This window comes from Neoarius graeffei, chromosome 5 (assembly GCF_027579695.1).
Source record: "Neoarius graeffei isolate fNeoGra1 chromosome 5, fNeoGra1.pri, whole genome shotgun sequence".
In the NCBI taxonomy this organism is placed as follows: domain Eukaryota; kingdom Metazoa; phylum Chordata; class Actinopteri; order Siluriformes; family Ariidae; genus Neoarius; species Neoarius graeffei.
The window spans coordinates 67,081,310-67,094,704 of record NC_083573.1 but is presented as its reverse complement, the minus strand read 5'-3'; the positions used below and the strand labels follow the sequence as shown (position 1 = coordinate 67,094,704).

The following is a 13,395-nucleotide window of genomic DNA, read 5'->3' as shown; positions in this document are numbered from 1 at the left end:
CTACGGGCCAAATAGCAGTATAGAGTATCCGGCCTTCTTGGAGTCCCTGGGAGAGGTACTGAGGGGTGCTCAGACTGGGGACTCCATTGTGCTACTGGGGGACTTCAATGCTCACGTGGGCGATGACAGTGACACCTGGAGGGGCGTGGTTGGGAGGAACGGCCTCCCCGATCTGAACCCGAGTGGTGTTTTGTTATTGGACTTCTGTGCTAGTCACAGTTTGTCCATAACGAACACCATGTTCGAGCATAGGGGTGTCCATAAGTGCACGTGGCACCAGGACACCTTAGGTCGGAGGTCGATGATCGACTTTGTAGTCGTGTCATCTGATCTCCGACCCTATGTCTTGGACACTCGGGTGAAGAGAGGGGCTGAGTTGTCAACTGATCACCACCTGGTGGTGAGTTGGATCCGCTGGCGGAGGAGGAAGCTGGACAGACCTGGCAGGCCCAAACGTATGGTGAGGGTCTGCTGGGAACGTCTGGCCGAGCACTCTGTTGGGGAGGTCTTTAACTCCCACCTCCGGGAGAGCTTTTCCCAGCTTCCGAGGGAGGCGGGGGACATTGAGTCTGAGTGGACCATGTTCTCTACCTCCATTGTGGACGCAGCTGTTCGGAGCTGTGGCCGCAAGGTCTCCGGTGCCTGTCGTGGCGGCAATCCCCGAACCCGGTGGTGGACACCAGAAGTAAGGGATGCCGTCAAGCTGAAGAAGGAGTCCTATCGGGCCATGTTGACCTCCGGGACTCCTGAGGCAGCCGACGGGTATCGGCAGGCCAGGCGTGCTGCAGCTCGGGCAGTTGCGGAGGCAAAAACTCGGAACTGGGAGGAGTTCGGGGAGGCCATGGAGAAGGACTATCGGTCGGCCTCGAAGAAATTCTGGCAAACCGTCCGGCGCCTCAGGGGGGGGAAGCAGTACTCTGCCAACACTGTTTACAGTGCGGGTGGGGAGCTGTTGACCTCGACTGGGGACATTGTCGGGCGGTGGAAGGAATACTTTGAGGATCTCCTCAATCCCACCGTCATGTCTTCCACTGAGGAGACTGAGGCTGATGACTCAGAGGTGGACTCGTCCATTACCCAAGCCGAAGTCACTGAGGTGGTTTGCAAGCTCCTCGGTGGCAAGGCACCGGGGGTGGATGAGATCCGCCCTGAGTATCTCAAGTCTCTGGATGTTGTGGGGCTGTCTTGGTTGACACGCCTCTGCAACATCGCGTGGCGGTCGGGGACAGTGCCTCTGGAGTGGCAGACTGGGGTGGTGGTCCCTCTTTTTAAGAAAGGGGACCGGAGAGTGTGCTCCAATTATAGGGGAATCACACTTCTCAGCCTCCCAGGGAAAGTTTACTCCAGGGTACTGGAGAGGAGAATTCGACCGATAGTCGAACCTCGGATCCAGGAGGAACAATGCGGTTTTCGTCCTGGTCGCGGAACACTGGACCAGCTCTATACCCTTCATAGGGTGCTCGAGGGTTCATGGGAGTTTGCCCAACCAGTCCACATGTGCTTTGTGGATCTGGAGAAGGCATTCGACCGTGTCCCCCGTGGTATTCTGTGGGGGGTGCTTCGGGAGTATGGGGTTCGGGGCTCTTTGCTAAGGGCTGTCCGGTCCCTGTACGAACGGAGCAGGAGTCTGGTTCGCATTGCCGGCAGTAAGTCAGACCTGTTCCCAGTGCATGTTGGACTCCGTCAGGGCTGCCCTTTGTCACCGGTTCTGTTCATAATTTTTATGGACAGAATTTCTAGGCGCAGCCAGGGGCCGGAAGGAATCCTGTTTGGGAACCACAGGATTTCATCTCTGCTTTTTGCGGATGATGTTGTCCTGTTGGCTTCTTCAAACCAGGACCTTCAGCATGCACTGGGGCGGTTTGCAGTCGAGTGTGAAGCGGCTGGGATGAGAATCAGCACCTCCAAGTCCGAGGCCATGGTTCTCGACCGGAAAAGGGTGGCTTGCCCTCTCCAGGTTGGTGGAGAAGTCCTGCCTCAAGTGGAGGAGTTTAAGTATCTCGGGATCTTGTTCACGAGTGAGGGAAGGATGGAGCGTGAGATCGACAGGCGGATCGGTGCAGCCTCCGCAGTGATGCGGTCGCTTTACCGGTCCGTCGTGGTGAAGAAGGAGCTGAGCCAAAAGGCGAAGCTCTCAATTTACCGGTCGATCTACGTTCCGACTCTCACCTATGGTCATGAGCTTTGGGTAATGACAGAAAGAACAAGATCGCGGATACAAGCGGCTGAAATGAGTTTCCTTCGCAGGGTGGCTGGGCGCTCCCTTAGAGATAGGGTGAGAAGCACAGTCACTCGGGAGGAGCTCGGAGTAGAGCCGCTGCTCCTCCACATCGAGAGGAACCAGCTGAGGTGGCTCGGGCATCTTTTTCGGATGCCTCCTGGACGCCTCCCTGGGGAGGTGTTCCAGGCATGTCCCCCCGGGAGGAGGCCCCGGGGAAGACCCAGGACACGCTGGAGGGACTATGTCTCTCGGCTGGCCTGGGAACGCCTCGGTGTTCTTCCCGAGGAGCTGGCCGAGGTGTCTGGGGAAAGGGAAGTTTGGGCTTCCATGCTTAGACTGCTGCCTCCGCGACCCGGTCCTGGATAAGCGGAAGAAGACGAGACGAGACGAGACGAGACGATATATATATATATTAGTGTGGGATATAAGGCCCGACTGGTGGATGTTGACCGATAATATTCGGATTTGTCCGTCTGTATTTCATTGCATTGGACCGGATGGCCAATAAAAATTAATTCGAATGTGTGTCTGTATTTCAAAAGCATCAAACTGGATGGCCCATGAAAAAAATTGTAAAGATATAGGTCTAATCTACTTCTTATTTTCTTCAAAATGCTACATTGGGCCAATACATTATGTTGTAACACGGCCTGTGAAACGGGGCCCCCGTGGGCACAATTTTAAAAATTCATCACTTCGCCACTGAAGGTCCTAGCCCCACCAAAATTTACAGGCACATCCCTCTCCCCGGGCCCTTTCAAACCAGCACAGGCACGGCCCACTATGACCCCGCCTCGGCCCATTATTTGCCCTTGAAACCCCCGTGTGATCACTACTCGCCGAAATCTTAATATGAGCCCTGGTTTGAGCCAGCCTTTAAAAATTCATAACTCGGCCACTGATGGTCCTAGCCCCACCAAAATTTACAGGCACATCCCTCTCCCCTAGACATTTCGAACCAGCAAAGGCTCGGCTCGATCTGATGTCAGGAGCGAGCATCGATTGCGGAAAGCTTTAGCACGAGCCCTAGCTCCAGCCACTCGCACATGTGGGGTTTTAAAAATTCATAACTCGGCCACCGAACGTCCTAGCCCCATCAAAATTTACAGGCACCTCCCTCTCCCTGAGTGGCACATTAAATAAGACAATAACAATACACTCAGCATTAACTGTTGTTTTTATTGCACAATGCAGTTGAAGTCGTGTTTTAGGGTTGGCAGCATCTGATTGATCCAGTCAGTGGATTAAGAGTTCAGTTTACATGAAACTTTGCAGTACAGTATTATGTTAAGTGCCAAACTGCCAATCAATGGTTATGTTATTATGTGCATTTTTTTTCATTCATAATAAGAATGACAGTCAGTCATACGCTTTGGAAGATGCAGATTTATATTTTTAATACAGTTTTTATTTTCTTCTATTTTCTAAGTTCTAGTTCAGCAAATTTTAGTTTGAATGCCAAATGATATTCCCATGTCTAGTTTTGAGTCATTTTAAAAGTCATTTTGTTACAAAGTTACTTGGACTCTCGGACTAAATTTTAACTCGGTTATGTAAGAAGAGTTGTATTGTTAATTACTAAATTTCTTATAGACTTATTATAAACAGTATAAAATAGTCATTGCTGACATAATGTTTCATGAGTGTTATTATAGTACCTATATATGAGCACCAGTAAGTTGTAACCAACTGGAACATCCTTGGCCCCCCATACTCTTTCTAGACATGGAACTGACCTGTGTGTGCTACTGTTTTCTTGGGTAGAACTTTAAGCATGTTTTTCTTGAATCTTCTGACATTTTCTTGTAAATTTTATTCAATTTGTAGTGTAATTAGCAACTAATGTCGAGTGTAATTTGGCTTTTGAAGATCACAAAAATGTGGCTGGAAAACCATTTCCAGGCATCTAAAGCCCTTCAGCTTCCGGGGCCCAAAGGCGGGCCCCAGACCCCTGGCTGCATTGTTCCCGTCATTCGGACAGGCTGAAATTCGGATGGACAAACAATATTTCAAACTTGTCCGTCCTGTGATAGTCTGCTTAAAATTCCTTATTTCCCCCATACTAATATATATATATATATATATATATATATATATATATATATATATATATATATATATATATATATATATATATATAAAACACAGTATATATAACACACATGCAGAAACCATGCATACACAGTGACATTAAAATCTCTCTCTCTCACACACACACACACACACACACACACACACACACACACACACACACACACACAGAAACAAACAGTTTGAACTTACAGTAGGTTGCATAACATACTGCTGGTGAGGCATCCAGGATGTACTCTGCACCTGTTGGGAGAAAAGCATTTCCTCATTTTCCCTTCTCTTCCTCCCCCACCTCAGAAACCCCCAGACCAGCGACGGCAGCAGCCAGAAATACAGTGTGATAATTACAGTGGGATCGGTATGCCACAAGGAGCAATATTGTCTCCTAATTACAGCAGCGCAGCAGCAGTTTCATCATCATAGCTCCGTCTGGCCCAAAATCTCAACTTTCATCTCCCCTGCCTCGCTGCTCTGCTCATAAAGCCCTGCCTAAATATTCCTTATTATTGCATTTGTGCCTCAACAAATGCAGCTATTGTTTTTCAGAATGGGAGAGTTAGTGAACTGCAGGAATTTCCGTGTCGACATGAGGAATATGGTCTCAGATGTGTTTTAAAACATGCGCTGAAATGAGTTAAAATGTGCATCACTCGTTGTTCACCCTCTGAGACGGATTCAGTAAGGATGCTCTGCGGCTTGGTGCACTAGTGTGATCATCTAGCACGAGCTTCTCTGAGGTGTGTAAGCACATACCTCGTCTCTCAGCTTGCTGCTGAAAGATTCATGTCCTCTGTCCTCTCTTTCTCTCTCTCTCTCTCTTGCTCTCTCTCTTTTCTATTTAAATCTGCAAGAGATACAGTTACCTCTTTTCCTGTACTTTCAAAGTTAGAGGTGCTTTTGCATTGATTTGTTCTCAATGAGAGTTGGAGTCATCTCTATTCGCTGCAGTGTGATTCAATATTAATTAATGTAGGCCCAGGTGGGGCGTTTGCATGTAATACCACTATACTCAATTAGGAGCTATTTTTCCCCTGTGTGTAACACTACAAAAAATGTGTTCATTCTGCTAAAGTAATCGGGTCTTTTGAGGCCACGCTCTCTCTCTCTCTTTCTCTCTCTCTCTCTCTCTCTCTCTGTCTCTGTCTGTGTGTAAGCAGGGAGCATGTTGTCGTGAGGACAGGAAGAGGTCCAGGATCTGAAGGGCTTTGTTTCGTTCCCAGCTCAGCTCTGTGTGTTGTTTAGTTTAGCTTAAGCCAAATCAATTAGGAATGTTCATTGCTCACACTCAGTGTTTACTCTCTTCCTTTTTTCCCCTACTTTTTTCTTTTTCTCTGTCCCTCTGTCCTTGCTGATCAAGGTTGAATCCGAGTTCATAACTCAGCAAAGAAAAGGAGGAACTGCACTCTGAGCTTTTGAATAATTGTGTGCTTAAATTTATGCGTACGTGTAGTTTTTCTTCGCATCTATACACTGTACACAAAGCGTGCCATGAACACGTCAAGCTGCACTTCAGTTAATGGCCACACACAGTATACGAATTACACATTCAGCTTCGCTGCTTTTTAAAGCTACAGTGTGAATGATGAAAATACATAAATCAGCATAATAACTGTCTCATCTCATTATCTCTAGCCGCTTTATCCTGTTCTACAGGGTCGCAGGCATGCTGGAGCCTATCCCAGCTGACTACGGGCGAAAGGCGGGGTACACCCTGGACAAGTCGCCAGGTCATCACAGGGCTGACACATAGACACAGACAACCATTCACACTCACATTCACACCTACGGTCAATTTAGAGTCACCCGTTAACCTAACCTGCATGTCTTTGGACTGTGGGGGAAACCGGAGCACCCGGAGGAAACGCACGCGGACACGGGGAGAACATGCAAACTCCGCACAGAAAGGCCCTCGCCGGCCACGGGGCTTGAACCCGGACCTTCTTGCTGTGAGGCGACAGCGCTAACCACTACACCACCGTGCCGCCCTCATAATAAATGTAAAAAAAAAAAATCTGTGTATCATTGCACGACCAATTTTTTCTAATCCTCTTGTATGGCTGACAAGGTGGCAGACGTACATGACTGAGCTGAAATTATTGATTCTGGAACTGAGAGGGAAGCTGTTGTCCATCAATAGAGCCCTCCTTCCAGCTCAGTGAGCAGTTTTCCTTGAGTGGAGGATGCCACGTCTACAGCAGCACCTGAGCTGTTTCTCCAAGCTGATAATGGCCAAGGAGTTGAACCACCATATTGAACTCTGGCCTCGGACTAGCATCTGATAATGAGGCTGGAATGGCCTTTGTCAGTTGGTGTGTGCAGGTTCTAAACAAGCTGTGACAGCCACCCATAAAAGTGTCTGGAGTTGGATTGGATCGTGATGTAGAACCCATGGCATGGAATGCACGTTTTCACACAGTGCTAGTCACAAAGGAATGGCACAGTGCAGAGATTTTAATTACATTTTTATTAAGCTTTAAAGGACTATGAAAATAAGTGCAGGAGTGGGCAGGATTCATCAGAATCCATCAGGGAATGGGCAGATTAAAATACAGTCCTGTGCACACCTCTATACGTAACCATAAAAGTGATATCAAAGTGATAATGTTACAAGAAAGCCACAGAAAGTAATTACGCAAAGTGTGGATGAGTGTACAAAGTGGCTTCATGTAGTGTGAAATATTTTCAGACTAACAAAGTACATTTAACCTGCTTTCTGTACCTTCTGCCTGTATTTCTTTACTGTCTGCCTCATTGTTTTTTCCACCGTGCTGACTAGTCGGCATTTCCCCAAAGCAGTGATTAGTACACACACACACACACACACACACACACACACACACACACGTATAATAAATCTAAAGCATATGACTTTACCTGATATGTGGAAACCGGTGAGGCAGCGATGAATGGTGTGATTGATGTCTGGGCGATCATGCGGTTGGTGGAGATACTGTATGGAGAGGAGTAGAACCTGCACACACACAGCCAAACATCAGTCATGCATAATGACAGAAGCTCACATAGCACGAAATGACTTAAAAGCTTTTACACATCTGTGGGGAAAGCCCAAGGTCTCATTTTACTTCACATGTCTGAAGGTACAGTGTGTGCATGTGCACTTGCTTTACAGTGTGGTGTGTATGCATGTGTGTGGTTGATCCAGTGATTCCCTATAGCTGTCTGCCGGTGGAGCGATGGGCCATGACTTTATTTAGCATTGTGTACCTAGAGCGGACATGTTTCATTTGGTAGGCTTGTTGCTATGCTATATCGATTGGTGTGCCTGGCGGCTGAGTAATGGAGCGTTGGGAGTGAAATGCTGTCTGCTCTTAGCTCCTAGTCCTTACATGCAGCACATGACAACCTGAGTGAACACATCTATTGTGTCACATGTTACCCCAATAAAGGCATATGGCCAATTAGAGCAATAAAACAGAGGGAGGTCTGGGATACACGTCCATGTTACAGTAGTCGCATTAGGTTCTCTCATGTGAGTCTGGTTTAAGGCCACGGCAGCTCGGCTCTTATTTATGTTCGCCATTAGTGACTATGGCCTCCTGTCAGTAAGATGATATGGCCCATTAAACGATTGGAAAGGTCTAATTGAGAACAGAACATTACTAATACTGTGGAATCGGCTCATGACTGGCTACGAGAGGCCTCTGTGATTAGCTCTATATGATCCGGACATATCAGAAAAGCAATATTTCAAATGTAGTAAATGCGGCTACGGAGAAACGCAAAGCATTTTTTCTTCCTGACTCCCTTGAGCGAGTTAAGGACAACGTGGAACATAATATAAAAAGCATGATGTATTTTTCTGTATCTCAGAGCGAAACTGAATATTCAGGGAAAATAATACAGGTGTCTGATGAGTTGGACGACAAAATGAGCAGTCATATTACTGGTTGATTATTTTTTTCCCCTCTCCTGTCTGCTCTCGGATTACGACTCAAAAATCAGAATAGGTAAGAAAAGTCAATGTAGATTATTCAGAACGCTGAAATGAATAAATCATGAAGGATATGGTCATGAAGTAGGTTAAAAGTAGGTCAGCTTTGATTTTAGCTTGTCTTTAAAATCATATTAATACACCATCTACTACATAGCCTCCTCTTCGTCTATATTGAGTTAGTAACCTCCCTTGTTTTATCTGTGTGTGTACGTGTGCATGTGTGAGACGGTAAATGCTGTGTCAGTCTGCAGAGGAAGAGGGCAGGATCACGGGCGCTGGGGCCGGAAGAGCTGGCCGAAAGACAAAGCTCATATTTCCCTTACACAAGCAGTCACATCCAGCCCTGCAGCCCATACCTGATGAAACACTTACACCCTGCAGTGCAACAGCAGCACAAATGCAGATGGGGCAGGACAGCTTGAGAATTAGTCATCATGCCTCAGACTTTTGCACCCCTTCTATAGTACAGTCATGGCAGCTGAGGAGAAAACTAATAAACCAAGTGTGTCTGGGAGAAAAACATAAAACTAAAAATAGACTTACCCATTCTGCATTGCGGCAGGGTCGTAGGGTAACGCCATTCCACTCTGAAATGCAAAAGAAACGTGAAACAGTAAAAGAGAGTTTGTGTCCATACAGAAGAGGGACGAACACCAAAGTGAGACAGAAGCTGTAAATTGTACTGAGTCATGTCCGCCGAGGAGCTGAGCTGTCTGGCCGAATGCTCTTTATGTATTTAAGAGCTTGGGCCAGGCCTTGCAACGGTGAATCTATTACCTTGCAGAGTCAGCCAGCCTTACTCTGCTTTGATATGGAGCAAAGTTATTTGGTATTTACAAGTCTGCAAGAGACATTGCTCATGTTGACATTGCCATGCCGGCTAAGTGAATGAGAGCAGAGAGTGGCACTGCTTGCCCTGTATTGGAGGGGACATGGATAAATAGGTCTCATATACTGCACCGTGCTGGGTGACAGGCTCTCAGCAGGGGAGAAAACACAGGGAGTAGTGGGAGATTTGCTCGAACAGCCCATGTGTGTACTGCACTATAAGTCCTCTTTGCTCTCTAAGGGCCCCTGGGGTGTTAGAGTATAGAGATCCTGTACAAACACAGACACCTGTCTGAGTCAGTCTGGACAAACTCCTGCCCAATGCCAGGTTTGGGTAATGGAGCTCACAGTGGTTGTGGGCTAGACTGGCATCTGGCATGTTTCCCTGAGCCATCATGCCAGTGGCTAGGCTGCCCAGAAAATGCCAGCTCTTCCTGCTCTGCTGCCGTGTCACCTCTCTTCGCAGTTCAGAAAAGAGCTGAGGAAAGATTAAAAGACTGAGAGGGAGGTAGGGAGCTTAAACAGGGCCAGATGTGCCTGTCATTCAAAGCATTGCCCCCTCCTCTGCTCTCTTCTTATCCCACTCTCCTCTCCTCTCTGCTACCCCCAAGCAGAATCAGAGGGCATGCTTAGCAGCGGGCGCCTCTCATCTCACTGATTCTGCTGCTGCTCTCCACACAGGCTCTTTTGTCTCACAGCTCTTCTTGCCTTGTCAAACCGATGCCTTTTGGTGTTTGCGTTCAGGGGTTAACTCCCTTTTCCTTTTCACAACTTATCCATGAATATCCCACTTTACTAAGGCCATGCTTTCATTTTATAGTCATACAGTTGTACAGTCTCTTATTTTATTCAATATATTTCATCTTAAATTTCTAATTAGCAATGGATATGGAAATGAAAAGACTTTCATATGCTTGTTGATCTTACTTTTGCAAGTGTGTGCACAGGGTTCAACACAGGAGTTCAAATATTTAACAGTTATTCCACGAAATTGAGTCGTACATGAGCTGATAGCCGATGAGGCACGTAGTGCCGAGGTGGCTATAAGCCATGTATGATGAGATTGAGTGGAATAACTGTTTTATTCTGTCCACACTCACTGGATTTTGAGAAACAGAGCATTTTCAGCAAATTTGATAAATAAATACTTTATACAAAATGCCCAACAAAATAATTTCCACTTAGAATGTAAACAAACCGGCAAAATAACAGGAGCAATTTGTAAAAAATGCTCTAATAATCCATCCGTTATCTGTCGCCGCTTATCCTGTCCTACAGGATCGCAGGCAAGCTGGAGCCTATCCCAGCTGACTACGGGCAAGAGGCAGGGTACACCCTGGACAAGTCGCCAGGTCATCACAGGGCTCACACATAGACAACCATTCACACCTACAGTCAATTTAGCACCACCAATTAGCCTAACCTGCATGTGTTTGGACTGTGGGGGAAACCAGAGCACCCGGAGGAAACACACACGGACAACATGCAAACTCCACACAGAAAGGCCCTCATCAGCCGCTGGGCTTGAACCCAGGACCTTCTCGCTTTGAGGCGACAGTGCTAACCACTACACCACCATGCCGCCCCTGTTCTAATAATTCTTGTAAAATAAAAAAGATACGTTCTTACCATCAAATACTTTCATTCCATATTTTGTTGCTTTTTTTGTATTTTTGGGGGTTCTGTTTTCGAGTAGAGTTTTTATTTCGTCCTCGGTTGGTTCAACAACACGCTCCGCCATTTTGTTTTTCACTACTCACGGTATATGAGCTGATATCCTAGTAGTTGTCAGAATGCAAGCACTTACAGATGCAGGTGCAGGGGAGACTAGGGGCTTCACCAACAGCATGCTGAACCAATACGTACAGCAGGAATCGTAATCCAGAAATGGGTGAGGGTCAGTCGATCAGCAAACAACGCAATGTAGAAAAGGCAATAGGCGAGGTCAGTAAGAAACGTGAACACGGTATCATATGCTGGAATTCAGGCGGAAAATAAACGGCTCGGTATAGTTAGACACGGGGTGCTAGACAATACTTCGCGAAGTGGGGAAATGAGAGCTGAGTGTGTGATATATATATATATATATATATATATATATATATATATATATATATATATATATGAGTGCTGATTGATTGCCAGATGAGACACAGGTGTAATTAGTAGTCAGGTGACAGAGGGCGCTGTGACTCTTGGGGCTTGTAGTACAGAGCGGCCATATTTGGAGGCTGTTCTGAACTCGTGTTTTCAGCCCCGTTACTGACAATAGTAGAGTAGCCAATCAGAGTGCACGATTGCTCATATCCAATGAATGTGGATAGAATAAAATATATTATATTTGCCAAATCATGTTTAAACAATGTGGTCTCAAATTGGTTTGCCAAACAATTTTCATGACTCAAATAAGATTTATATGTACTGTACATTTGATTATTTGGCATATCCTTCTTACACAAAGTAATTTACAAATGAAAGCGGATCAGCATAGGGTTAAGTTTGAGTGAGTGGTTCTACCCATTTTTCATCTGACCAAGTTTTGATTAAAAGTTCTATTTCATTTTTTAATTCTCAGGTCAAAATAAGCTGAAAGATAATCTAAATCATTATTATTGAAATGGTAATTTGCACAAACAAAGACAGCCAAGTTTCATGATGTAAACATGTAATATCGCTTCACTTTAAATAAAAATGTAAACGTGATCTTGCTGATCTCAATAGAACATATGGATTAAAGGTGGCAGGTGCTATAGTGGAAATGATGAGGATAATGAAATTCACCTCTCCTTCCCGAGGCCACGGTCTGCCGTTCTGGGGATACTTGCTCTGGCTCTGTCGCTTCTTCTGACCCCCATCTGCAAACTTACACAGCAGCGGCTCTGTGGGGGCTGGAGAAAGAAAGAGACGGCGAGGGGAAGAGAAGTGGGGAAAAAAACCATCAGTCAGCTGGTGTGTAGAGTGAGAGCGAATAAGCGGGGTTGCTAAAGGTCATCGTCAGTAGACTGATGGAGAGGTGATGACCTCAGCAGTGATGACTGTCAGGGGTTTGAACAAAAAGGAAATGTTACACCTCGGGTATCCACACAACTCCAAAGAGCCTGCAGAGCAGGGATGGAAAAGCAAGCCCCCTTTTGAAGTTTGATTCCCATCATGTTTCTTTTCTCTTTTCCCATATTCATTCCAGCCCCTGCTGCCCCCCTCCCTTCTCTCTGCTGAGATGCTCAGACTCCACTCTTGGCATGTGTTCCTTCCGAACCTCCAACATCAAAACAAGTTTGCTGGCACACCATCAAAGCCCAGAGTTTGATAGTGTTGAAAAAATAAGCAGCATAATCGCGATTGTAAATAACTTAAACATTATAATAGTCCCATGTTCTGACAGCCAACAGTGATATCTTCAAAATGAAAATGTTGTTTGATTTCTATGCTTGTGCGGCTGCATATCTAGGGGCAAGACCTTTTAAGTCAAGTATGACCAGTTCACATTCCCAAATTTGACAAGCGTTCAAAACAATTGTATTCCAGAAAAGGTCAACTCTAAGCTCAAGCACACGTTTGTTTTCTTTCTCTCTGTTTCTGTGTCCTCATTTCACACACATTTAACCAACAGTGTAGGCTGTAAAAGACACTAATATGTGTTCCTGGAACACTTTAAGTGCCTCGGTGCTCATTTTTTTCCGAAACAAAGTCCTATGAGCCTTTGTTAAACTGATTTGGTTTCCTCAGCAACCAGAAAAACTCATTTTGAGCAAGCAAAACTTTCAGAAAGATATGAACTGGCAAAGTGTGCTGATAGATGCGGGAGGCCTTTGTGTGATCTTTGTGCAGTCAACGCTGGTGACTAATCTAGCCTTGAGGCTAAACGACGTTACACTCACCTCTGCAAGTACCTCAGCCTGGCAGAGAAAACATTCGCTGTATCCAACACCTCAGACAGAAACTGGAACTAGACTGTTCAACAAGACTAACATCTCTCCAATGGGACAGTCATCCTATTTTATTTTTGATGATATGCAAATACGTAATAAAGAAGCATGCTGAAACATGTATCGAGCAACGGTAACATGACACAGAGAAACACCTAGAGGTTCTAGGCACAACATTAGGAACTGTTCATGCATTTTTCATGAGAGTTGTCAAAATTGGTTTAGTAATGAGATGTGATGAAGGCGACAAGATTATCTGTATAGCTTACTGATGTAGTTTCAAAGGACAACAGGGAGCAGCACAATAAGAGAAGAAAAGAGAAGAGGATATTTGACAAATAGAGAAAAGGGTATGGAAGAGAAGAGAAGAGAAG

At 45.8% G+C, this 13,395-nt stretch overlaps 1 protein-coding gene across 2 annotated transcripts in view; it reads right to left on the bottom strand.

The window, feature by feature from the left end:
- rbms3 (RNA binding motif, single stranded interacting protein) overlaps positions 1-13,395 on the bottom strand; it is a 247,883-nt gene that overhangs the window by 36,382 nt on the left and 198,106 nt on the right. For both annotated transcript variants that reach the window (XM_060922273.1, XM_060922272.1), the window contains exons 7-10: positions 11,877-11,983; positions 8,811-8,854; positions 7,187-7,283; positions 4,505-4,555 (exon numbers count right to left, since the gene is read on the bottom strand). In XM_060922273.1, the coding sequence (XP_060778256.1) occupies positions 4,505-4,555; positions 7,187-7,283; positions 8,811-8,854; positions 11,877-11,983 (299 nt within the window). The remainder of the gene's footprint in view (positions 1-4,504; positions 4,556-7,186; positions 7,284-8,810; positions 8,855-11,876; positions 11,984-13,395) is intronic.